This window comes from Carcharhinus amblyrhynchos, chromosome 23 (assembly GCF_965287045.1).
Source record: "Carcharhinus amblyrhynchos chromosome 23, sCarAmb.v2.hapA, whole genome shotgun sequence".
Lineage (NCBI taxonomy): Eukaryota > Metazoa > Chordata > Chondrichthyes > Carcharhiniformes > Carcharhinidae > Carcharhinus > Carcharhinus amblyrhynchos.
The window spans coordinates 318,943-346,043 of NC_137346.1; the positions used below are offsets into that span (position 1 = coordinate 318,943).

The 27,101-nt window shown below is 44.9% G+C and overlaps 1 protein-coding gene across 1 annotated transcript in view; it reads right to left on the reverse strand.

Annotated features, from left to right (window-relative positions):
* Positions 1 to 27,101, reverse strand: part of LOC145357476 (integrin alpha-E-like) — a 453,795-nt gene that overhangs the window by 302,385 nt on the left and 124,309 nt on the right. The window contains exons 9-10 of the mRNA XM_080210848.1: positions 21,924 to 22,077; positions 12,027 to 12,177 (exon numbers count right to left, since the gene is read on the reverse strand). Coding sequence (XP_080066974.1) covers positions 12,027 to 12,177; positions 21,924 to 22,077 — 305 coding nt within the window. The remainder of the gene's footprint in view (positions 1 to 12,026; positions 12,178 to 21,923; positions 22,078 to 27,101) is intronic.

Here is a 27,101-nt window from a genome sequence, read left to right on the forward strand (position 1 = left end):
TCCGGTCGTAGTTGTTCATGTGGGTGCCGACGACGTAGGCAAAATGCAAACTGAGGATCTGGGGAGGGAGTATGAAAAGCTGGGAATGGAATTAAAAAGTAGAACCGACAAGGTGGTCATCTCTGGGCTACTGCCTGAACCGAGTGCAGATGGGCGTAGGGTTGACAGGATTAAGGAAGTGAATGGGTGGCTCAGGGATTGGTGTGGGAGGGATGGGTTTGAATTTATGGGGCATTGGCACCAGTATTGGGGTAGGTGGGACCTGTTCAGGTGGGATGGGGTTGGTCTGAACCGTGCTGGGATCAGAGTGCTGGCTAATTGTGTAAAGAGGACTGTAGACAGGGCTTTAAACTAATTAGGGGGGGGGAGGGTGTGAGGGTAGGTGACATTACGGGGTCTAAAGTTAAGGAGACGGTACAGGTAAGGATAGAGGCCGAGGATGTCCCAATAATAGAGGGAGTAAGGGCCGTGAGTATGGTTGGTGGCGTTCTGGCAAATAAGGTCCAGGTGAAGGCTGGGATGAAGGTGCTTTATCTGAATGCGCGAAGCATTAGGAATAAAGTGGATGAGTTGGTGGCGCAGATCGACACAAATGGATATGATCTGGTGGCCATTACAGACATGGCTGCAAGGTGACAGGGAGTGGGAGCTGAATGTACAGGGCTATCAAGTGTTTAGGAAGGATAGGCAGGAGGGAAAAGGGGGGTGCGTAGCTCTGCTGATTAAGGATAGCATCAGGGTGGTAGCGAGGGATGATATTGGAGCCAAGGAGCAGAAGGTGGAATCGTTGTGGGTAGAGATTAGGAACAGCAAAGGGAGGAAGACGCTGGTGGGTGTCGTCTATAGGCCCCCCAATAATGATCTGGAGGTGGGGCGGGCTGTTAACGCGCAAATAAGTGCGGCGTGCAGGAATGGGACGGCCGTAGTTATGGGGGATTTCAATCTGCATATTGATTGGTCGACCCATGTTGGAAGCGGTGGGCTCGAGGAAGAGTTCTTGGAATGCTGCCGGGATAGTTTCCTCGAACAGTGTGTGTTGGAGCCGACGAGGGAGCGAGCTATCTTGGATCTGGTGCTATGTAATGAGGTGGGTAGAATTAGGGAACTTGCGGTGAAGGATCCTCTTGGGGAGAGTGATCATTGTATGGTGGAGTTTCTGGTGCAGATGGAGGAGGATAAAGTGGGTTCCCGGACACGCGTCCTTTGTTTAAACAGAGGGGAGTACGGTAGGATGAGAGAAGAATTGGCAAATGTGGACTGGGGGAGCACGTTGGAAGGTAGGTCTGCTGAGGAGCAGTGGAGGATCTTTAAGGAGATCTTTCTTGGTGCTCAGCGGAAATTTATTCCGATGGTCAAAAAGGACCGTAAGAGGAGAGGTAATAAGCCGTGGATAACGAAGGAGGTGAAGGAAAGTGTTAAATTAAAAGCGGAGGCGTTTAGAGTAGCTAAGAGTTGTGGGCGAGAAGAGGATTGGGAAAGGTTTAAATGTCAACAAAGATTGACAAAGAAGTTGATAAAGAAGGGTAGGAGAAACTATGAAGCTGGGCTAGCGCTTAATATAAAAAAGGATAGCAAGAGTTTTTATAAATATATAAAAAGGAAGAGGCTGGCTCGGGTGAACATTGGTCCCTTAGAGGATGAGAAGGGGGACTTAGTGGTAGGGGATGGGGATATGGCGGAGGTCTTGAATAACCTTTTTGTTTCGGTCTTCACGGAGGAGGACGTGAATAATTTGCCGGATGTTAGAGATGGAAAGGTGGTAGGACTGGAGGGTCTCGATGACATTACTGTTACTAGAGAGGTGGTGCTCGACAGACTGGAGGGGCTGATTGTGGACAAGTCCCCAGGACCGGATGAAATGCATCCGAGGGTTCTGAAAGAAATGGAGGAGGTGATAGTGGATGCCTTGGTGGTTATTTTCCAGACGTCGCTGGATTCCGGGGAAGTGCCGGAAGATTGGAAAACGGCTAATGTTACGCCGTTGTTTAAGAAGGGTGCCAGGCAAAAGGCGGGGAATTATAGGCGGGTTAGTTTAACGTCTGTTGTAGGTAAAATGTTAGAATCCGTCATCAAGGAGGAAATAGCGAGGCATCTTGAGGGGAACTGCTTGATAGAGCAGACGCAGCACGGTTTCCTTAAAGGGAAGTCGTGTCTGACAAATTTACTGGAGTTCTATGAGGATGTGTCTAGGGCGGTGGATAGAGGAGAGCGGGTGGATGTGGTCTTCCTGGATTTTCAGAAGGCGTTTGACAAGGTACCTCACAAGAGGTTATTACAGAAGGTCAGGGGGCATGGAGTTGGGGGTAGGGTGTTAGCGTGGATAGAGGACTGGTTGTCAAATAGGAGGCAGAGAGTGGGGGTCAATGGGTGCTATTCGGATTGGCGGATGGTGACTAGTGGAGTGCCCCAGGGGTCGGTGCTGGGGCCTCAGCTATTTACCATTTATATAGATGATCTGGAGGAGGGAACCGAGTGTAGGGTGTCGAAATTTGCTGTTGACACCAAAATTGGTGGAAAGGCAAATTGTGCGGAGGGTGGGGAGAGTATACAGAAGGATCTAGATAGGCTGGGCGAATGGGCCAGGAAATGGCAATGGAATTTAATGTTGGTAAGTGCGAGGTGGTCCACTTTGGTAGGAATAATGGTAGGAAGGATTATTACTTACGTGGAGAAAAACTGCAGCAGGCGACGGTGCAGAGGGACCTCAGGGTCCTTGTGCATGAGTCGCAAAAACCCAGCTTGCAGGTGCAGCAGGTGGTCAGGAAGGCGAATGGGATGCTGGCTTTCATCGCGAAGGGGATTGAATATAAAAGTAGGGAGGTCTTGCTGCGGCTGTATAGGGCATTTGTGAGGCCACAGCTGGAGTACTGAGTGCAGTTTTGGGCGCCGTACTTACGCAAGGATATTTTAGCCTTGGAGGGAGTGCAGAGGAGGTTTACTAGGCTGATTCCAGAGTTGAGGGGGTTGAGCTATGAGGAGAGGCTGAATAGATTAGGCTTGTACTCGTTAGAGTTTAGAAGAATGAGGGGAGATCTCATTCAGACGTATAAGATGATGAATGGGATGGATAGGATAGAGATGGAGAGACTCTTCCCGCTCAGAAAGGATAGTAGGACTAGGGGGCATAGTCTCAAGATAAAGGGGGGGCGGTTTAGAACAGAGTTGAGGAGGAACTTCTTCACTCAAAGGGTGGTGAATCTCTGGAATTCTCTGCCCGTTGAAGTGGTGGAGGCTGCCTCGCTAAATATTTTTAAGACGCGGGTTGATGGGTTTTTGATGAGAGAGGGGATTAAGGGTTATGGAGAGAGGGCGGGAATGTGGAACTGAGCCACAACAGATCAGCCATGATCTTATTGAATGGCGGGGCAGGCTCGAAGGGCTAGATGGCCTACTCCCGCTCCTATTTCTTATGTTTCTAATGTTTCTTATGTTTCTCCCTATCTCAGTGCTGGTGAAACCTGTACACTGACCCGCTCCCTGTCTCAGTGCTGGTGAAACCTGTACACTGACCCTCTCCCTGTCCCACTGCTGGTGAAACCTGTACACTGACGTGCTCCCTGTCCCAGTGCTGGTGAAACCTGTATACTGACCCTCTCCCTATCTCAGTGCTGGTGAAACCTGTACACTGACCCTCTCCCTGTCCCAATGCTGGTGAAACCTGTACACTGACCCTCTCCCTATCTCAGTGCTGGTGAAACCTGTACACCAATCCTCTCCCTGTCCCACTGCTGGTGAGACCTGTACACTGACCCTCTCCCTGTCCCAATGCCGGTGAGACCTGTACACTGACCCTCTCCCTGTCCCAATGCTGGTGAAACCTGTACACTGACCCTCTCCCTGTCCCAATGCTGGTGAAACCTGTACACTGACCCTCTCCCTGTCCCAATGCTGGTGAAACCTGTATACTGACCCTCTCCCTGTCTCAGTGCTGGTGAAACCTGTACACTGACCCTCTCCCTGTCCCAATGCTGGTGAAACCTGTACACTGACCCTCTCCCTGTCCCAATGCTGGTGAAACCTGTACACTGACCCTCTCCCTGTCCCAATGCTGGTGAAACCTGTACACTGACCCTCTCCCTGTCCCAATGCTGGTGAAACCTGTACACTGACCCTCTCCCTGTCCCAATGCTGGTGAAACCTGTACACTGACCCTCTCCCTGTCCCAATGCTGGTGAAACCTGTACACTGACCCTCTCCCTATCTCAGTGCTGGTGAAACCTGTACACCAATCCTCTCCCTGTCCCACTGCTGGTGAGACCTGTACACTGACCCTCTCCCTGTCCCAATGCCGGTGAGACCTGTACACTGACCCTCTCCCTGTCCCAATGCTGGTGAAACCTGTACACTGACCCTCTCCCTGTCCCAATGCTGGTGAAACCTGTATACTGACCCTCTCCCTGTCCCACTGCTGGTGAAACCTGTACACTGACCCTCTCCCTGACCCAATGCTGGTGAAACCTGTACACTGACCCTCTCCCTGTCCCAATGCTGGTGAAACCTGTACACTGACCCGCTCCCTGTCTCAGTGCTGGTGAAACCTGTACACTGACTCTCTCCCTGTCCCAATGCTGGTGAAACCTGTATACTGACCCTCTCCCTGTCCCTGCATTTAAATAAATGCAAGGTGATACATTTTGGTACATCGAACCAGGGCAGGACTTACTCAGTTAATGGTAGGCCACTGGGGAGAGTTATAGAACAAAGAGATATAGGGGTACAGATTCATAGCTCCTTGAAAGTGGAGTCACAGGTGGACAGAAGGGTGAAGTAGGCATTCACTTTGCTTAGTTTCATTGGTCAGAACATTGATTACAGTAGTTCGGACCTCTTGTTGAAATTGTACAAGACATTGGTAACGCCACACTTAGAATACTATGTACAGTTCTGGTCACTAACTTATAGAAAGGATATTATTAAACTAGAAAGAGTGCAGAAAAGATTTACTAGGCTGCAACCAGGACTTGGTTTGAGTTATTAGGAGAAGCAGGATCGACTGGGATTTCTTTCTCTGGAACGTAGAACACTGAGATGTGATCTTATAAAGATTTGTAAAATAATAAGGGACATTGATCAGCTAGATAGTCAATATCTTTTATTAAAGGTGGGGGAGTCTAAAACTAGAGGGCATAGGTTTAAGGTGAGAGGGGACAGACACAAAAGTGTTGGGAGGGGTAATTTTTTTTCACACAGATGATGGTGAGTGTCTGGAACAAGCTGCCAGAGGTAGTAGTAGAGGCAGGTACAATAAAAAAGTGTTTAGATAGTTACACAGGTAAGATGGGTGCAGAGGGATGTTGGCCAAACACTGGGAATTGGGCCTAGCTGAGGGGTTAAAAAAGGGGCAGCACTGGATAAGTTGGGCCGAAGAGCCTGTTACCATGCTGTAAACCTCTATGACTTTAATTCAGATAATTGTGAAGTGTTGCATTTTTGTAAGACAAATCAGGGCCGAACTTTCACAGTTAATGTTAGGGCCCTGCAGAGTGTTGTTGAACAGAGGGGTACAGGTAAATTGATAAAATCAAATTACTATGGAAGCTGGAATCTGAAACAAAAACAGAAAATGCTGGAAAATCTCAGCAGGTCTGACAGCGTCAATGGGGAGAGAATCGAGCCAACGTTTCGAGTTTAGTTGATTCTTCACCAGAACTGAGAGCAAAGGGAATCATGGGAGATTTATACAATGAGGGCGGAGAGGGATGGGACAAAGGGAATGTAAATGAGGATACAGAAAGCTGGGAAGGTGCTAAAAGTGTCCATTAAATGTTCAGAATGTTCGAATGGCAGAACAGAGATGCAGATTTTAAAGGACTGCCTGAGGAATGTGGCAGTTACCCTGACAGGGAGAGGAGGTGGTGAGGGGGGAAAGGCAAGAAGGACAGCTGGAATGGAAAGTGGAAAACTCATGATCCAGGCAGACTTCATGAAACACTTTGGAGGAGTTTCTCTCTGAATTATAACACATGCATTCAGGTCGAGGTGAATAGAACACAAGTGTGGTGCATCTATCTCACCTGAGTTATTGTAGCAACTGACCAAGTAAGTCCTTACCTGCTGCTTATTAACACTGCTCATTGTTCTGTACTCAACATGTGAGCCCAGAACTGTTGTTTACAAATTGCATAACGCACTCAGCCTGCTCTTTTTAAAGATAGGCTGTGCCTCATAAAGGAAAGCTGCACTGAAGAGTATTGATGTAATTTAAATGATAGCAAAGTGAATAGCAGGCAGAGGGAGGTTTACAAAATGATGGATTCAGGATGACAGATATGAGTGCTGGAGATGGGCAAGCAAAGTGATGTCATGCTTTCACAGCAGGTCAGGCGACCCACAAGGATCACCTTATGAAGGGAGTGGCCAGACAGGTCAACAATCTGAATCTGGACCCAAGGACCTGGCAACAGCTCATTAAGATCTAATCATCTCATGAAGGTGGTCAAGCTTAGAGCATCCAAAAAAAAGCTACATTAACCCCCTGCAAGAGGTGATAATACCAAAGGGTATTTGGTTCACAGCATTTTTCAATTCCACATTTATTACGTTAGCCACGGAGTTTTCCAGTCATCTCTGTTACTGAATTCAGTGCTCATAATGCAACATGTGACTGACGCTGATAGGAACCTTACTAAGAATCAAAGTTAATTGTTTACCTATACTGATTCGATGGGGTGGCTTGCTCAAAGTGAGGTTTGTGGTATCAAGATGGCAGAACTGATGCAAAGTGGGAAGAAATGAGGCAGCTTCAATGATGGAGCACTCATTTTGGAACTGAGAAATAGGAGAATAATTTTTAAAATACTCAGCTTTAATTGATCCAAATAGTCTTCTTTAAAAACATAAGAACTAGGAGCAGGAATAGGCCATCTGCCATTCAATAAGATCATGGCTGATCTTTTCGTGGACTCAGCTCCACTTATCCACCTGCTCGCTATAATCCTTAATTCCTTTACTGTTCAAAAATCTATCCATCCTTGCCTTAAAAACATTCAATGAGGTAGCCTCAACTGCTTCACTGGGTAGATAATACCATAGATTCATAACCCTTTGTGTGTACAAGTTCTTCCTCAACTCAGTCCTAAATATGCTCCCCCTTATTTTGAAGCCATGCCCCCTAGTTTTAGTTTCACCTGCCAGTGGGAACAACCTCCCTGCTTCGATCTTACATATTCCCTTCATAAGTTTATATGTTTCTATAAGATTTCCTCCTCATTCTTCTAAATTCCAATGAGTAGAGTTCCAGTTGACTCAGTCTCTCCTCATAAATCAACCTGCTCAATTCTGGAATCAATCTAGTGTATCTTCTCTGCAGTCCCTCCAGTGCCAGGATATCCTTTCTCCCTTATCAGCACCTTATATAGCTGCAACATAACCTCTCTGTTTTTAAACTCCATCCCTCTGGAAATGAAGGGTAAAATTCCATTTGCCTTCTTAATTACGTGCTGCACCTGCAAACCAACTCCATGTAATTCTTGCACAAGGACACCCAGGTCCCTCTGCACAGCAGCATGCTGCAATTTTTACCATTTAAATAATAGTCCATTTTGCTGTTTCTTACCAAACTGGATGATCTCACATTTACCAACATTGTACTCCATCTGTCAGATCCTTCCTTACTCAATGAAGCTATCTATATCACTTTGGGGATGTTCAGTGTCTTCTGCACACTTTGCTCTGTCACTCACCTCAGTGTCATCTGCGAACTTTGGCGCACTTCAATTGTTATCAACTACTGCTCTTTGATTCTGAGACCAGGGTCCTGAATCTCAATAAAGATAACAATGATAGTATGAGGTCTGAATTGATCATGATGGACTGGGAAACATTATTGAAAGGATAGACAGTGGACAAGCAATGGCAGCATTTGAAGAACAAACAGGTGAACTCCAGAAATTGTTTATTCATGTTTGGCGCAAAGTGGTAAGGGAATTGTGGTCAAACCATGGCATACAAGGAAAATTAGAGATAAGAAGAAATAAACAAATTGGCAAGAAAAAGCAATCGGCCTGAGGATTGGAAGCAGGGTAAAATTCAGCAAAGTAGGGCCAAGGGATCAAGTAAGAACAGAATATGAAAGTAAGCTAGCAGGAACATAAAAACTGACTGTGAAAGTTTCTTCAGGTATGGAAAGAGAAAAAGATTTTTAAAAAATGAATGTAGGCCCCTTACAGTCAGAAACGAGAGAATTCATAATGGGGAATAAAGAAATGGCTGAGGAATTAAATTTATACTTTGGCTCAGTCTTCATGAAGGAAGACATGAATAATGTACCAGAAGTTCTGGGAGAAACAAGTTTTCGTGAGGAGCTGAAGGAAATCAGCATTGGTAGAGAAATGGTTTTGGGGAAATTGATGGGATTGAAGGTGGATAAATCTCCAAGTCCTGATAATCTTCATCTCAGAGTACTTAAGGAAGTGGCCCTGGAAATAGTAGATCCATTGGTGGTTACTTTCCAAATTTTTTGGACTTTGGACTGTTTCATACTATGATTGGGAGTTGCTAATATAAGCCCACTATTCAAAAAAGGAGATGAGAGAAAACAGGGAACTACAGACCAGTCAGCCTAATATCTGTAATAGGAAAGTTGCTGGGGTCTATTTCAAGAATTTCATAACTCGGCATTTGGAAGGCAGTGGTGTAATTAGACAAAGTCAGCATGGATTTACAAAAGGGAAATCATGCTTGACAAATCTATTGGAATTCTTCAAGGATGTAAGCAGTAGAGTTCATCAAGGAGAATCAGTGGATGTGTTTCATTTAAACTTTCAGAAGGCTTTTGATAAGGTCTCACATAACACACTATTATGTAAAGTTAAAGCACATGGAATTGCAGATAATGTCTTGAGATGGATAGAAAGCTGGTTTGCAGATAGGAAGGAAAGAGTTGGCATAAATGGGTCTTTTTCCGATTAGCAGTCAGTGACTAGTGAGGTACTGTGGGGATCTGTGCTCGGACCCAGCTGTTCACATTATATATTAATGTTTTGGAAGAGGAAACTGAATGTATATCTCCAAATTTGCATATGATACAAAATTGGGTGGGAGGGTGAGCTGTGAGGAGGATGCAGAGATGCTTCAACGTGATTTTGACAGGTTGAGTGTGTGGGCATCTGCATGGCAGATGCAGTATAATGTCAATAAATGTGAAATTATACACCTTGGTAGCAATAATAGGAAGACAGATTATTACTTGAATGAGTGTGGACTGAGAGAGGTGGATACTCAACAAAACCTTGGAGTCCTTATGGTTCACTTGCTGAAAGTAAGCACGCAGTAAACATGCAAATGATATGTTGGCCTTCATAGTGAGAGGATTTGAACGTAGGGACAGGGATGTTTTGCGGCAATTGTATAGAGCATTGGTGAAGCCACCTGGAGTATTGTATGCAGTTTTATGTCCTTATCTAAGGAAGGATATCCTTGCTATAGAGGGAGTACAGTTAAGGTTCACCAGGCTAATTCCTGGGATAAAAGGTCTGTCATGTTCAATTAGGATTATATTCCCTGCAGTTTAAAAGAATGAGAGAGGATTTCAGAGAAACTTATAAAATTCCACACGGTTACACAGGGTAGATTCAGAAAGAATGTTCCCAATGGTGGGGGAGTCCAGAACTAGGGGTCATAGTTTGAGGATAAGGGGTAAACCTTTTTGAACTGAGGTGAGGAGAAATTTCTTCACCCAGAGGGTGGTGAATGTGTGGAATTCACTCCACAAAAAGTAGTTGAGGCCGAAACGTTGTCTGATTTCAAGAAGACATTAGATTTAGCTCTTGCAGCTAAAGGAATCAAGGGATCAAGGATGTTGCTGGGACTTGAGAAACTGAGTTACAGAGAAAGGTTGAATAGGTTAGGACTTTATTCCCTGGAGCGTAGAAGAATAAGGGGAGATTTGATAGGGATGTACAAACTTATGATGGGTACAGATAGAGTGAATGCAAGCAGGCTTTTTCCACTGAGGCTAGGGGAGAAAAAAACTGGAGGACATGGGTCAAGGGTGAAAAGTTTAAAGGGAATATTGGGGGGGCTTCTTCACAAAGAGTGTGGTGGGAGTGTGGAATGAGCTCCCAGATGAAGTGGTAAACGTGGGCTCACTTTTAACATTGAAGACAAACTTCGACAGGTACATGAACGAAAGGGGTGTAGAGGGATATGGTCCAGGTGCAGGTCAGTGGGACTAGGCAGAAAAATGGTTCAGCAATGTTCTATGGTTCGATGGATATGGGGGAGTGCGGGGTGAGGGGATCAGGAAATTGAATTTGATGATCAGCCATGATTAAACTGAATAGTGGAACAGGCACCCAGGTTGATAAGGTTGTTAAGAAGGTGTACAGTGTGTTAGCTTTTATTGGTAGAGGGATGAATTTCGGAGCCATGAGGTCATGTTGCAACTGTACAAAACTGGTGCAGCCGCACTTGGAGTATTGCGTACAGTTCTGGTTGCCGCATTATAAGAAAGATGTGGAAGCACTGGAAAGGGTGCAGAGGAGGTTTACCAGGATGGTGGGATGGTGGGAAGGTCTTATCTGGAAAGGCTGAGGGACTTGAGGTTGTTTTCGTTAGAGAGAAGAAGGTTAAGAGGTGGCCTAATTGAGGCATACAAGATGATCAGAAGATTAGATAGGGTGGACAGTGAGAGCCTTTTCCCTTGGATGGTGATGGCTAACATGAGGGGACATAGCTTTAAATTGAGGGGTGATAATTATAGGACAGATGTCAGAGGTAGGTTCTTTACTCAGAGGGTAGTAAGGGCGTGGAATGCCCTGCCTGCAGCAGTTGTGGACTCGCCAAATTTAAGGGTGTTCAAATGGTCAGTGGATAGGCATATGGATAACATTGGAATAGTTTAGGTTAGAGGGTCATTAGATTGGTTCCACTGGTCGGCGCAACATCGAGGGCCGAAGGGCCTGTACTGCGCTGTTATGTTCTATGTTCTCTTCCAAGTCATTGATAAAGATCACAAAAAGCAGAGGACCCAGCGTTGACAAAATATAAAGTGTAACACTCCAGGTATAAATTAAGTGATCCATTTGGAAGCTTTTATCAAACAAAATATATTTAAGAACTAAGTAGTGACACAATCCCCAAGGATCAGTTCAAAATGTGACACAATCCCCATGGAACACTCTAAATACTGACTCACTCACCAAGGTTCACTCTAAACAGTGACACAATCCCCAAGGATAACTCCAAATAGTGCCAGAATCTCCAAGGATCACTCTAAATGTGGTACACCGCTGGTAACTGGCCTCCAGTTTGAAAATTTTCAACAGACTGATCCTTGGGAATTGTGTCAGTATTTAGAGTGATCCTTGGAGATTCTGGCACCATTTACAGTGATCCTTGGGGATTGTGACTATTTAGACTGATCCTTGGGGATTGTGTCACTTTTCAGAATGATCCTTGGGGATTGTGTCACTACTTAGTTCTTAAATACATTTTGTTTGATAAAAGCTTCCTAGTGGATCACTTAATTTATACCTGGAGTGTTACACCTTATTTTTTTTTTTATCTATTTGTGGGACATGGGCACCGCTGGCCGGACAGCATTTATTGCCTGTCCCTAGTTGTCCTTGAGAAGGCCAATCGAGCCTGTACCGACAACAATCCCACCCAGACCCTATCGCTATAACCCTACATATTTATAGTCCACCTCAGCACATATCTTTAGGGTGTGGGAGGAAACCGGAGCACCCAGAGGAAATTCACACAGACACGGGGAGAACGTGCACACTCCACATAGACAGTGACCCAAGCCAGGAATTGAACCCAGGTCTATGGTGCTGTGAGGCAGCAGTGCCAATCACTGTGCCACCATGCCACCAAATGGGAAAACTGGTAAAAAGTAAAGGCAGCAAACAGCTTCAATGATAATGCATTAATCTGGAGATTGAAAATGGCTTTTAAAATACTCAGTCTTAGTTTATATTTTATATACAAAGCCTTCTTTATATTCTTGTTAACTAGGTACCACAATTTTATCAATGAAAACATTGTGCTGAGGATAAAAAAAACTCAAAACATGAATTTACCTTCAATTCCAACAATATTTTTCTGTAGATCTGCTAGAAGTCCATCTAAGGCAGCGTAGTTATCCACCTGGAATACGTGTTTCTCATCTGGATCAGAAGCAATTAGCTTGAGTTCATTCATTGCTGTGTCTTTGGCAAAGACTGATCCGACCTTAGTGGAAATAAAACGAAGTTCATTCTGCCAGGATTCTAATGATCTGTCCCTGGGCTTGCCCTTTTGCTCAGCCAGACAGTCGAGTAAAAATCGCAGAGAAACTTTTCCAAAGTTGCTGTATTTCTGGACCACAATGCAAGCTTTATCAAATCATATAAGAAGTCAGGAAACCTGTTTGTTATGTATCTCAATTGCCGACAGAGATAAAAAAGTGTTATGCAACAATTGAAAACGAAGCACAGGCAGCGAAATGGAAATTTTCAATTAGCTAGTGGGCATACAGTTCGGGCTTGCAATGGACCATAAACCTTGGGTCATTCTCCTGAACTCCAAAGAAACCACAAAGAAGCCACCAAGAATATACCGTTTCCATCTCAGACTCATGTGCAATGACTCTACAATAGAAACATAGAGTCACAGAGGTTTACAGCATGGAAACAGCCCCTTCGGCCCAACTTGTTCATGCCATCCTTTTTTTAAAACCCCTAAGCCAATCACAATTGCCCACATTTGGCCCATATCCCTTTATACCCATCTTATTCACGTAAATATCTAAATGCTTTTTAAAAGTCAAAATTGTTCCCATGTCTACTACTACCTCTGGCAGCTTGTTTCAGACACTCACTACTCTCTGTGTGAAAAAATTGCCCCTCTGGACACTTCTGTACCTCTCCCCTCTCACCTTAAACCTATGCCCTCTGGTTTTAGACTCCCCTACCTTTGGGAAAAGATATTGACTATCTAGCTGATCTGTGCCTCTCATTATTTTACAGACCGCTATAACATCACCCCTCAGCCTCCTAAGCCCCAGAGAAAAAGGTCCCAGCCCATCTAGTCTCTCCTTATAACCCATACCATCAAGTCCCGGTAGCATCCTAGTAAATCTTTTCTGCACTCTTTTTAGTTTAATAATATCCCTTCTATAATAGGGTGACGAGAACTGCACACAGTATTCCAAGTGTGGCCTTACCAATGTCTTGTACAACTTCAACACGACATTCCAACTCCTGTATTCAATGTTCTGACCAATGAAACCAAGCATGCCGAATGCCTTCTTCACCACTCTGTCCACCTGTGACTCCACTTTCAAGGAGGTATGAACATGTAGCCCTAGATCTCTTTGTTCTGTAACTCTCCCCAACACCCTACCATTAACTGAGTAAGTCCTGTCCTGGTTCAATCTACCAAAATGCATCACCTCGCATTTGTTTAAATTAAACTCCATCTGCCTTTCGTCAACCCACTGGCCCAATTGATCAAGATCCCGTTGCAATCGGAGATAACTTTCTTCATTGTCCACTATGCCACCAATCTTGGTGTCGTCTGCAAACTTACTAACCAAGTCTCCTATATTCTCATCCAAATCATTAATATAAATGACAAATAACAGTGGACCCAGTACCGATTCCTGAGGAACACCGCTGGCCACAGGCTCCAGTTTGAAAAACAACCCTCGACAACCATCCTCTGGCTTCTGTCGAGGAAACCAATTTTGTATCCATTTAGATACCTCACCCTGGATCCCATGAGATTTAACCTTATGCAACAACATATCATGAAGTATTTTGCCAAAGGCCTTGCTAAAGTCCACGTGGACAACATCAACTACACTGCCCTCATCTACCTTCTTGGTTACCCCTTCAAAAAACTCAATCAAATTTGTGAGACATGATTTTTCCACTCACAAAGCAATGCTGACTGTCCCTAATCAGTCCTTGCGTCTCGAAGTGCCTGTAGATCCTGTCTCTCAAAATACCTTCCAACAACTTACCCACCACAGATGTGAGGCTCACTGGCTTGTAGTTCCCAGGCTTTTCCCTGCAGCCCTTTTTAAACAAAGGCACAACATTTGCCGCTCTCCAATCCTCAGGCACCTAACTTGTGACTATCGGTCATTCAAATACCTCGGCTAGGGGACCCGCAATCTCCTCCCTAGCCTCCCACGATGTCCTGGGATACACTTCATCAGGTCCCAGGGATTTATCTACCTTGATGCACTTTAAGACTTCCAGCACGTCTTTCTTTGTAAAATGTGTACTCCTCAAAATATCACTACATATTTCCCCAAGTTCCCTCACGTCCATGCTTTTCTCAACAGTAAATACTGACGAGAAATATTCATTTAGAATCTCATCCATCTGTTGTGGATCTGCACATTGGTGACCTTGTTGATCCTTAAGACGCCCCATTCTCTCCCTGGTTACTCTTTTGCCCTTTATGTATTTGTAGAAACTCTTTGGATTCTCCTTTACCTTATCTGCCAAAACAATCTCGTGTCCCCTTTTTGCCCTCCTCATTTCTCTCTTAACTCTACTCCTAAACCCCCTATACTCTTCAAGGGATTCACTTGATCCCAGCTGCCTATGCACGTCATGTGCCTCTTTCTTCTCCTTGACCAGGACCTCAATATCCCGAGTTTATCCAGGGTTCCCTACTTCTGCCAGCCTTGCCCTTCACTCTAAGAGGAATGTGTTTACCCTGAATCCTGGTTAACACACTTTTGAAAGCGTGCCACTTACCAGACGTCCCTTTGCCTTCCCACAGACCCCCCAATTAAATTCTGAAAGTTCCTACTTGATACCATCAAAGTTGGCCTTGCCGCAATTTAGAATTTTAATTTTTGGGCCAGACCTATCATTCTCTATAGCTATCTTAAAACCAATAGAATTATGTTCGCTGGTCCAAAGTGATCCCTCACTAACACTTCTGTCACCTGCCCTTCCTTATTTCCCAAGAGGAGGTCAAGTTTTGTCCCCTCTCTAGTCGAGCCATCCACATACTAAATGAGAAATTCCTCCTGAATACATTCAACAAATTTCTCTCCATCCAACCCTCTAATACTATAGCTGTCCCAGTCAATGTTGGGAAAGTTTAAATCTCCCACTATTACCACCCTATTTTTCTTGGAGCTATCTGAAATCTCCTTACATATTTGCTTCTCAATTTCCCGCCGACTATGTGGGGGCCTAAAGTACAATCCTATCAAAGTGACTTCCCCCTTCTTATTTCTCAGTTCTACCCAATGTAGACTCAGTGGCTAAACACCCGAATATATCCCCTCCCGGTACAGCCGTTACGTTTTCAAACAACTGCACTCTGTCAAGAGTTTACAGTTGACCAGGCTACAAGACAAGACTTGATAATGATCTCTGAGATAGAAGCGTATCTTCTGCAATAACAAATACTCCACCAACTTCAGAAAACAAGATAATGGATGCAAAAAGCAGTCAGGCCAAGACATACTGCCGAGAAGGCAGACCAGAATACGTCCCAAGCAATTAAGTGGTAAGCCTATATTATGAGTAGCAGAAACATCTGAAGACATCAATAACTTTCTAGTAATTCTGAGGGTGCCAGTAAAGTAAAAATCTATTTCTGGGGCGAAAAATTGAGTATGGAATGTCATGGCAGGCTTATATGCCGAATATACAGAAAAACATGATTATTGGGGCTGGAGAAATGGGATTGTCTTGTAGCCAGGTCAGTTTAAATGCCCTGATCGACAGTAAACTTTCCCTCCTCATCCTTCTCAGCCTGTCTGCATGCTTTGACGCGGTTGACCACTCTATCTTTCTCCAACATCCCTCCACTGCTGTCCTTCTGAGTGGAACTGGTCTCACCATCCAGCTAATCATAGCAGAGAATCACTTACAAAGGCCTTTCTTCCTGTTTGCTTTAGCGTCCCCCAAGGATTAATCTTTGGCCCTTTTCTATTACCGAACTACACACTGTCCCTCAGTGACATCATCCAAAGACACATCTTTAATGCTCTCACCAACATAAAAGCAGAATACTGCAGATGCTGGAAATTTGAAATATAAACAGAAAATGTTGGATAAACTCAGCAGAAGTGGCAGCATCGGTGGAGACAACAGTTTTGAAGAAGCGTCCCATGGACGTAAAACATCGAGCTGCGGTTCCTAAGGGAACTGGAGCTGCAGCTTGAGGACCTTCGTCCGGTCAGGGAGAACGAGGAGGTGATAGATAGGAGTTACAGGCAGGTGGTCACATCGGGGCCACGGGAGGCAGGCAAGTGGGTCACGGTTAGGAAGGGGAAAGTTCAGGTGGTAGAGAGCACCCCAGTGGATGTGCTCCTTCACACTAAGTACTCCTGTTTGAGTACTGTTGGGGGGGACAGCCCACCTGCTGGAAGCCTCCGGCGCAGAGTCCGGCCATGTAGCTCAGAAGAGTAAGGAAAGGAGGAAAAAGGCAGTATTAATCGGGGACTCTACAGTGAGGGGGTCGGACAGGCGATTTTGTGGCGGCAGTCGGGAAACTCGGATGGTAGTTTGCCTCCCTGGTGCCGGGATCCGGGACGTTTCTGGGCGCGTCCCAAAAATCCTGAAGTGGGAAGGAGAGGAGCCAGAGGTCGTGGTAAATATTGGTAAAACTGACAGAGGTAGGAAAAGGGAAGGGGTCATGAAAAGAGAATATAGGGAGTTAGGATGAGAGTTGAGAAGGAGGAACGCAAAGGTAGCAATCTTGGGATTGCTGCCTGGGCCACGAGAAAGTGAGAGCAGGAATGGAATGAGGTGGAGATTTTCAAGGAATGTTTGTCTGGAGTTCTGCACGACAACGTGCGGATGAGACAGGGATTTTTGGTAGCTTACAGGAACCATGGTACACTAAAGAACCAGAGAACCATAGAAAATTACAGCTCAGAAACAGACCTTTTGGCCCTTCTCGTCTATGCCGAACCATTTTTTTTGCCTGGTCCCACTGACCTGCACTTGGACCATATCCCTCCACATCCCTCTCATCCATGAACCTGTCCAAGTTTTTCTTAAATGTTAAAAGTGACCCCACATTGACCATGTTAACCGGCAGCTCATTCCACATTCCCACGACTCTCTGCGTGAAGATGCCCCCCCTAATATTCCCTTTAAACTTTTCTCCTTTCACCCTTAACCCATGCCCTCTGGTTTTTCCCTCCCCTAGCCTCAGTGGAAAAAGCCTGCTTGCATTCACTCTATCCATACCCATCAAAATCTTATACACCTCTATCAAATCTCTCCTCATTCTTCTACGCTCCAGGGAATAAAGTCCTAAACTATTCAATCTCTCTCTGTAACTCAGCTTCTCAAGTTCCGGCAACATCCTCGTGAACTTTCTCTGCACTCTTTCAACCTAATTTATATCCTTCCTGTATCTAGGTGACCAAAACTGTACATAATACTCTAAATTCGGCCTCACCAATGTCTTATACAACCTTACCATAACACTCCAACTGTTATACTCGATACTCTGATTTATAAAGGCCAATGTACCAAAAGCACCCTATACGACCCTATCCACCTGTGACGTCACTTTTAGGGAATTCTATACCTGTATTCCCAGATCCCTCTGCTCATCTGCACTCTTCAGAGTCCTACCATTTACCCTGTACCTTCTACTTTGGTTTGTCCTTCCGAAGTGCAATACCTCACATTTGTTTGCGTTAAATTCCATTTAACATTTTTCAGCCCATTTTTCTAGTTGGGCCAAATCCCGCTGCAAGCTTTGAAAATCTTCCTCACTGTCCACTACACCTCCAATCTTTGTATCATCAGCAAATTTCCTGATCCAATTTACCACATTATCATCCAGATCATTGATATAGATCATCGAGATCATTGATACAGAAAGTTGTAATGAATTTAGTCAAGAAGGAAAGAAAAGCGTACAAAAGGTTCAGGGAGCTAGGCAATGTTAGGGATCTCGAGGAGTATACAACTTGTAGGAAGGAACTTAAGAAGGAAATTAGGAGAGCCAGAAGGGGTCATGAGAAGGCCTTGGCAGTTAAGATTAAGAAAAACCCCAAGGCATTCTACAAGTATGTGAAGAGCAAAAGGATGAGATGTGAAGGAATAGGACCTATCAAATGTGACGGTGGGAAAGTTTGTATAGAACCGGTAGAAATAGGAGAGGTACTCTATGAATACTTTACTTCAGTATTCACAGTGGAAAAGGATGTTGGTGGGTGTAGCGCAGGCTTGCAGCAGACTGAAATGCTTGAGTGTGTTGACATTAAGAAAGAGGATGTGTTGGAGCTTTTGAAAAGCATCAAGTTAGATAAGTCGCCAGGACCGGATGGGATGTACCCCAGGTTACTGTGGAAGGCGAGGGAAGAGATTTGCATCATCAATGGAGACGGGAGAGGTTCTGGAGGATTGGAGGATTGCAGATGTGGTTCCTCTATTGAAGAAAGGGAATATAGACAGCCCAGGAATTTAATGACTGGTGAGTCTAACCTCACTGATTGGTAAGAAGATGGAGAAGGTCCTGAGAGGCAGGATTTATGAACATTTGGAGTGGTATAGTATGATCAAGAATAGTCAGCACGGCTTTGTCAAAGGCAGATCATACCTTACAAGCCTGACTGAATTTTTTGAGAATGTGTCGAAACACATTGACGAAGGAAGAGTAGTAGGTGTGGTTTATATGGACCTCAGCAAAGCGTTTGATAAGGTGCCCCATGCAAGGCTTATTGAGAAAGTGAGGGGGCATGGGATCCAAGGGGACATTACTTTGTGGATCCAGAACTGGCTTGCCCACAGAAGGCAAAGAGTGGTTGTACATGGGTCTTTTTCTGCATGGAGGTCAGTCAGCAGTGCAGTGCCCCAGGGATCTGTTCTGGGACCCTTGCTCTTTGTGATTTTTATAAATGACCTGGATGAGAAAGTGGAGGGATGGGTTGGTAAGTTTGCCAATCACACAAAGGCTGGAGGTGTTGTGGATAGTGTGGAGGGATGTCAGAAGTTGCAACGAGACATAAATAGGATGCAAGACTGGGCGGAGGAGTGGCAGATGGACTTCAATCCAGATAAGTGTGTGATGGTTCATTTTGGCAGGTCAAATGGGATTACGAAATATAATATTAAGGGTAAGACTCTTAGCAGTTTGGAAGATCAGAAGGATCTTGGAGTCCGGGTTCATAGGACGCTCAAATCAGTTTCGCAGGTAGAGGATGTGGTTAAGAAGGCGCATGGTGTACTGGCCTTCATCAATCGAGGAATTGAGTTTAGGAGTCGGGAGATAATGCTGCAGCTTTATAAGACCCTGGTCAGACCCCACTTGGAGTACTGTGCTTAGCACAGCAGATGCCTTAGTAATTATTTATCAAAAGTCGCTGGACTCTGGAGAAGTGTTGGAAGATTGGAAAATGGCTAATGTTACGCAGGTAGCAGACAAAAGGCAGGGATTATAGGCCGGTTCGCTTAACGTCCGTAGTTGGAAAAATGCTAGAATCTATCATCAACGAAGAAATAGCAGGACACCTAGAAAAGAACAGTTTGATCAAGCAGATGCAGGATGGATTTGTGAAGGGGAAGTCGTGTTTAACAAATTTATTGGATTTCTATGAGGATGTGGCTAGTGCGGTAGACAGAGGGGAACCAGTGGATGTGGTGTTTTTAGATTTCCAGAAGGCGTTTGATAAGATGCCTCACAAGAGGTTGCTGCAGAAGGTTAGGGTGCACGGAGTTGGGGGTAAGGTGTTAGCGTTGATTGAGGATTGGTTGTCCAACAGGAAGCAGAGAGTTGGAATCAATGGGTGCTATTCTGGTTGGCAGTTGGTGACTAGAGGAGTGCCGCAGGGATCGGTGCTTGGGCCTCAACTGTTTACCATTTACATTGACGATCTGGAGGAGGGGCCTGAGTGTAGGGTAACAAAATTTGCTGATGACATGAAGATGAGTGGAAAAGCGAATTGCGCGGAAGGCGCGGAAAGTCTGCAGAGAGATCTGGATAGGCTGAGAGAGTGGGCGAGGACCTGGCAGATGGAGTATAACGTTAGCAAGTGTGAGGTTATCCACTTTGGTAGAAACAATAGTAGGAGGGATTATTATTTAAAGGGTGAAAAGCTGCAGCATGCTACGGTGCAGAAGGACCTGGGGGTCCTTGTGCACGAATCGCAAAAACCCAGTCTGCAGGTGCAGCAGGTGGTCAAGAAGACGAATGGAATGTTGGCCTTTATAGCGAGGGGGATAGAATATAAAAATAGGGAGGTCTTGCTGCAACTGTACAGGGTACTGGTGAGGCCACAGCTGGAGTACTGTGTGCAGTTTTGGTCGCCGCACTTGCGAAAGGATATATTGGCCTTGGAGGGAGTGCAGAGAAGGTTCACTAGGCTGATACCGGAGATGAGCGGTTAGCCGATGAAGAGAGACTGAATAGACTGGGTCTGTACTCGTTGGAGTTTAGAAGGATGAGGGGGGATCTTATAGAGACGTATAAGATAATGCAGGGGATAGGTAGGGTAGAGAGATTCTTCCCGCTTAGAAAGGATAACAGGACTAGAGGGCACAGCCTCAAGATAACAGGGGGGGCAGTTTAGATCAGAGTTGAGGAGGAACTTATTCACTCAAAGGGTGGTGAATCTCTGGAATTCTCTGCCCATTGAAGTGGTAGAGGCTACCTCGCTGAATATATTTAAGTCACGGGTAGATAGGTTTCTGATAGACAGGGGATTTAAGGGTTATGGGGAGAAAGCGGGAAAGTGGAACTGATCCACTTCAGATCAGCCATGATCTTATTGAATGGTGGGGCAGGCTCGAAGGGCTAGATGGCCTACCCCTGCTCCTATTTCTTATGCTTTTATGTCATCTTTTGTAGTTCCTTGCAGTCTCGGGCAGAGTAGGTGCCACACCAAGCTGTGATACAACCAGAAAGAATGCTCTCTATGGTGCATGCATAAAAGTTGGTGAGAATTGCAGCTGACATCCAAAATTTCCTTAGTCGTCTGAGAAAGTAGAGACGTTGGTGGGCTATCTTAACTATAGCATGGGGGGATCAAGACAGGTTGTTGTTGATCTGGACACCTAAAAACGTGAAGCTCGTGACCCTTTTTACTTCGTCCCCATTGATGTAGAACTGATCCACTTCAGATCAGCCATGATCTTATTGAATGGCGGGCAGGCTCGAGGGGCTAGATGGCCTACTCCAGCTCCAATTTCTTATGTTTTTATGTTCTGGTAGCCTCGTTACAGGAATGTTGTGGAGGCCATAGAAAGGATGCAGAGGAGATTTACAAGGATGTTGCCTGGATTAGGTGGCATGCCTTATGAGGATAGGTTGAGAGAGCTCAGTCTTTTCTCCTTAGAGAGTTGAAGGATGAGAGGTAACCTGATAGGGGTGTATAAAATTTTGAAATGTATTGATCGAGTGGATTCTCAGAGGCCTTTTCCCAGGGCTGAAATGGCTGCCACAAGAGGACACAGGTTTCGGGTGCTGGGGAGTAGCTAAAGAGGAGATGTCAGGGTAAGTTTTTCACTCAGAGGGTGGTGGGTGCATGGAATCGGCTGCCGGCAGTGGTGGTGGAGGCGGATTCGATAGAATCCTTTAAGAGACTTTTGGATAAGTACATGGGACTTGGTAAGATAGAGGGTTATACGTAAGTCTAGTAGGTAATTGAGAGAATTGATGGGATTGAAAGCCAATAAACAGCAGGGATGGAAAATTTACATCCTAGACTACATAAGGAAAAGGTCCTAGAAATAATGGATGCATTGGTGGTCATTTTCCAGGATTCTATAGACTCTGGAACAGTTCCTGCAGATTGGAGGGTAAGTAACGTAACTCTACTATTTAAAAAGGGAGATAGAGCGACCAGTCAGCCTGACTGTATTGCTATCATCTCTGGCAGATGGAAGGATGTCAACCTGCCCAATCGATGGGGGTTTTCACAGCACAAGAAACTGTACTGGGCAAGTAAAGCTCTGACACTTACTGAGCCAACACCAAGATCCTGGCATTAATTAACTTACCCCAACAGCTATCCGTGTCACATTCACCATTTTACTCGAGTTCACTACATCCGATAGGTTTCTCTCATCCCTGAATATTTCTCCATCTGTCACCACAATGATAAACCGTTTGGCATTTTTGTTGGAGCCTTGTGTTTCGTTGAAGATGTTGTCGCTGAGAATATATAAAAAATGTTAAAGCAGCAGCTCCCAAACACAGTCCATGGCTTTTATTGTTCACTTTCTGTAAGGATTAATTTTGTAAAAAATTGGCATTAATGTTTTGAGAAACAAAGAAAACAGTTAATAATAGATTGCCCAAGTCCCTGCACAGGATGTGGCAGCTCATATGCAAACATGGATCAGAAAATCATACATGTTGGGGAGTTGTTACATAGGAATGCATATTCGCGGAGTCGAGGACACTCCGTAACATTTTAAAAGCGGCAGATTCCAGGATTAAAAAGAACAAAAAAAATTACAGCATAGGAACTGGCCATTTGGCCCTCCGAGCCTGCACTGACCATACTTCCTGACTTAACTAAAACTCCCTACCCTTCTGGGGACCATATCTCTCTATTCCCATCCTAGTCATAAGACCATAAGACAGAGGAGCAGAATTAGGCCACTTGGCCCACTGAATCTGCACTGCCATTCAATCATGGCTGACAGTTTTCTCATCCCCATTCTCCTGCCTTTTCCCCATAATCCCTGATCCCCTTATTCATCAACATCCAATCTATCTCTGTCTTAAAGACACTCAATGATCAGGCCTCCACAGCCTTCTGTGGCAAAGAGTTCCACAGATACATTACTCTCCGGCTGAAGAAATTCCTCCTCATCTTTGTCTTAAAAGATCATCCCTTTGGTCTGAGATTGTGCCCTCTGGTTCTAGTTTTGAGAACCAGAGGAAACATCCTCTCTCCATGCACTCTATCCAGGCCTCGCAGTATCCTGTAAGTTTCAAAAAGATGCCTCCTCATCCTTCCAAACTCCGAGTACAGACCCCGAGTCCTCAACCGTTACTCATACGACAAGCTCTTCATTCCAGAGATCATTCTTGTGAACCTCTTCTGGACCCTTTCCAAGGCCAGTCCATCATGTATTTGTCAAGACACCCCTTAAAAGTCACTGTCGTATCTGCTTCCACTGTCTCCCCGAGCAATGAGTTCCAGGCACACACCACCCTCAGTGTTAAAAGTTTGCCTCGTACATCTCCTTTAGATCTTACCCTTCACACCATAAACCTATACCCCGAGGTTATTGACTCTTCCGCTCTAGGAAAAGCTTCTGATTATCCACTCTGTCCATACCCCTCATAATGTAATAGGCTTTTATCACATCTCCGCTCAACCTCTGTCATTCCAGTGAGAACAAACCAAATTTCTCCAACCCCTCCTCATAGCTAATATCCTCCATACCAGGCAACATCCTGGTAAATCTTTTCTTACCCTCACCAAGGCCTCCACATCCTTCTGGTAGTGTGGTGATCAGAATTGAACACTACATTCCAAGTGTGATCAAACTAAGGTTCTATAAAGCTGCAACATGACTTGCCAATTTTTAAAGTCAATGCCCCGGCCAATGAAGGCAAGCATGTCATATGCTTTTTTGACTACCTTCTCCATCTTTGTTGCCACTTTCAGTGACCTGTGTACCTGCACACCCAGATCCCTCTGCCTATCAATACTCTTAAGGGTCCTGCCATTTACTGTATATTTCCCATCTGTATTAGACCTTCCAAAATACATTACCTCACATTTGTTCGGATTAAACTCCATCTGCCATCTCTCCTCCCAAGAGTCCAACCGATCTATAGCCTGCTGTATCCTCTGATGGTCCTCATCGCTATCTGCAATTCCGCCAGCCTTTGTGTCATCCGCAAACTTACGAATCAAACCAGTTACAACGCCTTGAGCCACAGCTCTCCATTCAGAAATGCACTCTTTCACTGTTACCGTCTGTCTTCTTTGACCGAGTCAGTTTTGTATCCCATCTTGTCAGCCCATCTCTGATCTCATACAACTTCACCTTCTGTACCAGTCCGCCATAAGGCCTTATCAAAGGCCTTACTGGAGTCCATGTAGACAACATTCACTGCCCTATCCTCATCAACCATCTTCATCACTTCCTCAAAAAACGTGATCAAGTTAGTGAGACACGGCCTCTCCTTCGCAAAACCGTGCTGCCTCTCATTAATACGTCCGCTTATTTCCAAGTGGGAGTAAATCCTGTCTTGAAGAATCCTCTCCAATAATTTCCCTACCACTGACGTAAGGCTTACCAGCCTATAATTACCTGGATTTTTCTTGCTACCCTGCTTAAACAAAGGAACAACATTGGCTATTCTCCAATCCTCTGGGACCTCCCCTGTAGCCAGTGAGGATGCAAAGATTTCTGTCAAGGCCCCAGCAATTTCCTCCCTTGCCTCGCTCAGTATTCTGGGGTATATCCCATCAGGCCCTCGGAACTTGTCGACCTTAATGTTTCTCAAGAACCCCAATATTTCCTCCTTTTTGGTCTCAACTATGTACACACCCTTCCCCAGACCCATCATCTACCAAGTCCTTCTCTTGCAAAGTACTTATTTAATACCTTGCCCATTTCCTTTAGCTCCACGCATAGATTCCCTCCCCTGTTATTAGTGAGCCAGCCTAATACCCAGCACTCAGCATACGACAAGTGCGGGTAAGTGAGAGATTTGAAAGATGAGGGATGAATGGTCTAATATTAAATAAAGTCCTTTAAATCAGCACGCCTCAACACTGGGCAGCTTTGTGGCTGTCTCCAAACTGTTTCTGGGGGTGGAAGGCCTGACTCCAGCTGACACCATTACTTCCTCAAATTCCCCCCCAAACCCTGTATCCCGCCAACCATCTGAATAAAAATCCCACCTTGCAAGCACTTTCTTCTGCAGCAGGCCAGGAAATTTCCCATTTCCCACTAACTATCTCGTAAGATGAAAATCCAGACAATTTTTTTTTAACAGAGCTTTTTAATAATTGTTTTTTAATAGCTGAGGGCATTAGAGAAGGTGTCCTAACATGATTATTATTACTGAGAAGCGGTAAGTCACCTAATCCAGTTAGAACACATCGTAGTTTTCTGAAAGTAAGATAAAGTCATAGAAACAAAGAAAAAAGAACAAAGAAAAATGCAGCACAGGAACAGCCCTTCGGCCCGCCAAGCCTGTGCTGATCATGATACTCTAATTGGCGAAAAAAAACCTCCTGTCCTTTCTCGATCTGTATTCCTCTACTCCCTCCTTATTCATGTACCCATCCAGATGCCTCTTAAATGTTGCTAATGTGCCTGCTTCCACTACCTCCTGACAGCTGCGTGAAAAACCTCCCCGACACATAACACTTCAACTTTGCCCCTCTTACCTTGAACCTGTGTCCCCTTGCAATTGACACTTCCACCTTGGGAAAAAACCTCTGATTATCCAACCTGTCTGTGCCTGTCATAATTTTGTACATCTTTATCGGGTGTCCCCTCAGCCATCTTTCCAATGGAACAATCCTATTTTATTCAACCTCTCCTCATAGCCAACATCCTTGAGACCAGGCAACATCCTGGTGAACTTTCTTTGCACTCTCTCCAAAGCTTCCATGTCCTTCTGATAGCATGGTGACCAGAACTGCACACAATACTCCAAATGAGGCCGAACTAAGGTTTTATATAGCTGAACATTATTTCCCAACTCCTGTACTCAGTGTCCCGGCTGATGAAGGCAAGCATGCCATGTACCTTCTTAATCACCTTGGCCACCTGTTTTGCCACTTTTAGGGAACTGTGGATCTGCACATCCAGATCCCTCTGTATGTTAATGTTCCAAGGGGATCTGCCATTTACAGTATAATCATACCAAATTTGATCCTTCAAAATGCATCACCTCGCATTTGTCCAGATTAAACCCCATCTGCCATTTCTGTGCACAAGTCTCCAATCTACCCATATCCTGTTGTATCCTCTGACAATCCTCAGCACTATTAGCAACACTGCCAGTCTTCATGTCATGTCAACTTACTAATCAGACCCCCATATTTTCCTCCAGGTCATTTATAAGTACTACAAACAATAGGGGTCCCAGCACTGATCTCTGTGGAACACCACTAGCTACAAATTTCCATTCTGAAAAACACCCTTCCACCGCTACTCTCTCTCTTCTATAACCAAACCAGTTCTGTATCCATCTAGCCAGCCCATCCTGAATCACATGTGATTTTAGTTTTTGTCCCAGTCTGCCATGTGTAACCTTGTTAAACGCCTTACTAAGGTCCATATAAACTATATCCACAGCCCTTCCCTCCTCAATTTGTCACCTCTTCAAAAACCTCAATCAAGTTGGTGAGACATGACTTTCCTCGTACAAAATCATGCTGCCTGTCACTAACTAGTCCATTTTCCTCCAAATGTTTGTATACCCTGTCCCTCAGTACCTTCTCCAAAAGCTTCCCCACCACTGATGTCAAGCTCACCGGCCTCTTCCCTTCTTAAACAAGGGAACAACATTGGCTATTCTCCAGTCCTCTGCAACCTCACCTGTGGTCAAAGAGGATGTGAAGATATCTGTTAAGGCCCCACCTATTTCTCCCCTTGCTTCCCGCATTAAGCTGGGATAGATCCCATCTGGCCCTGGGAACTTGTCTACCTGAACGCAAATTACAATACTCAACACTTCCTCCTTTGATATTTCAATGTTCTCAGTAGCATTCACACACCTATCATGTCCTTCTCCTTGGTGAATGCCGATACAAAGTACTCATTCAGGATCTTACCGAGTTCCTGTGGCTCCATGCATAGCTTCCCTCCATTGTCCTTGAGTAGGCCTACTCTTTCTCTTGATTCTCTCTTGCTCCTAATATATGCAAAAGAAGCCTTGAAATTCTCCTTGACCCTGTTTGCTAAAGGCATTTCATGGCCCCTTTTAGCCCTCCTAATTCCACGCTTAAGTTCCTTCCTACTTTCACGATATTCCTCAAGAGCTTCGTCAGTTTTCAGATGTTCAGAAGTATCATATGCTTCCGTTTACCTTTTGACTGAACTTAAAATTTCCCTTATCACCATGGTTCCCGAATCATGCCATTTCTAGCCTTCATTTTCTGTTCAAATAATCGCCTAATGCCATTTTGAATGTCTGGATTGAACCTGCCACCACCGCACTTTCACACATCACATTTCCTTCTTTTGCAAATC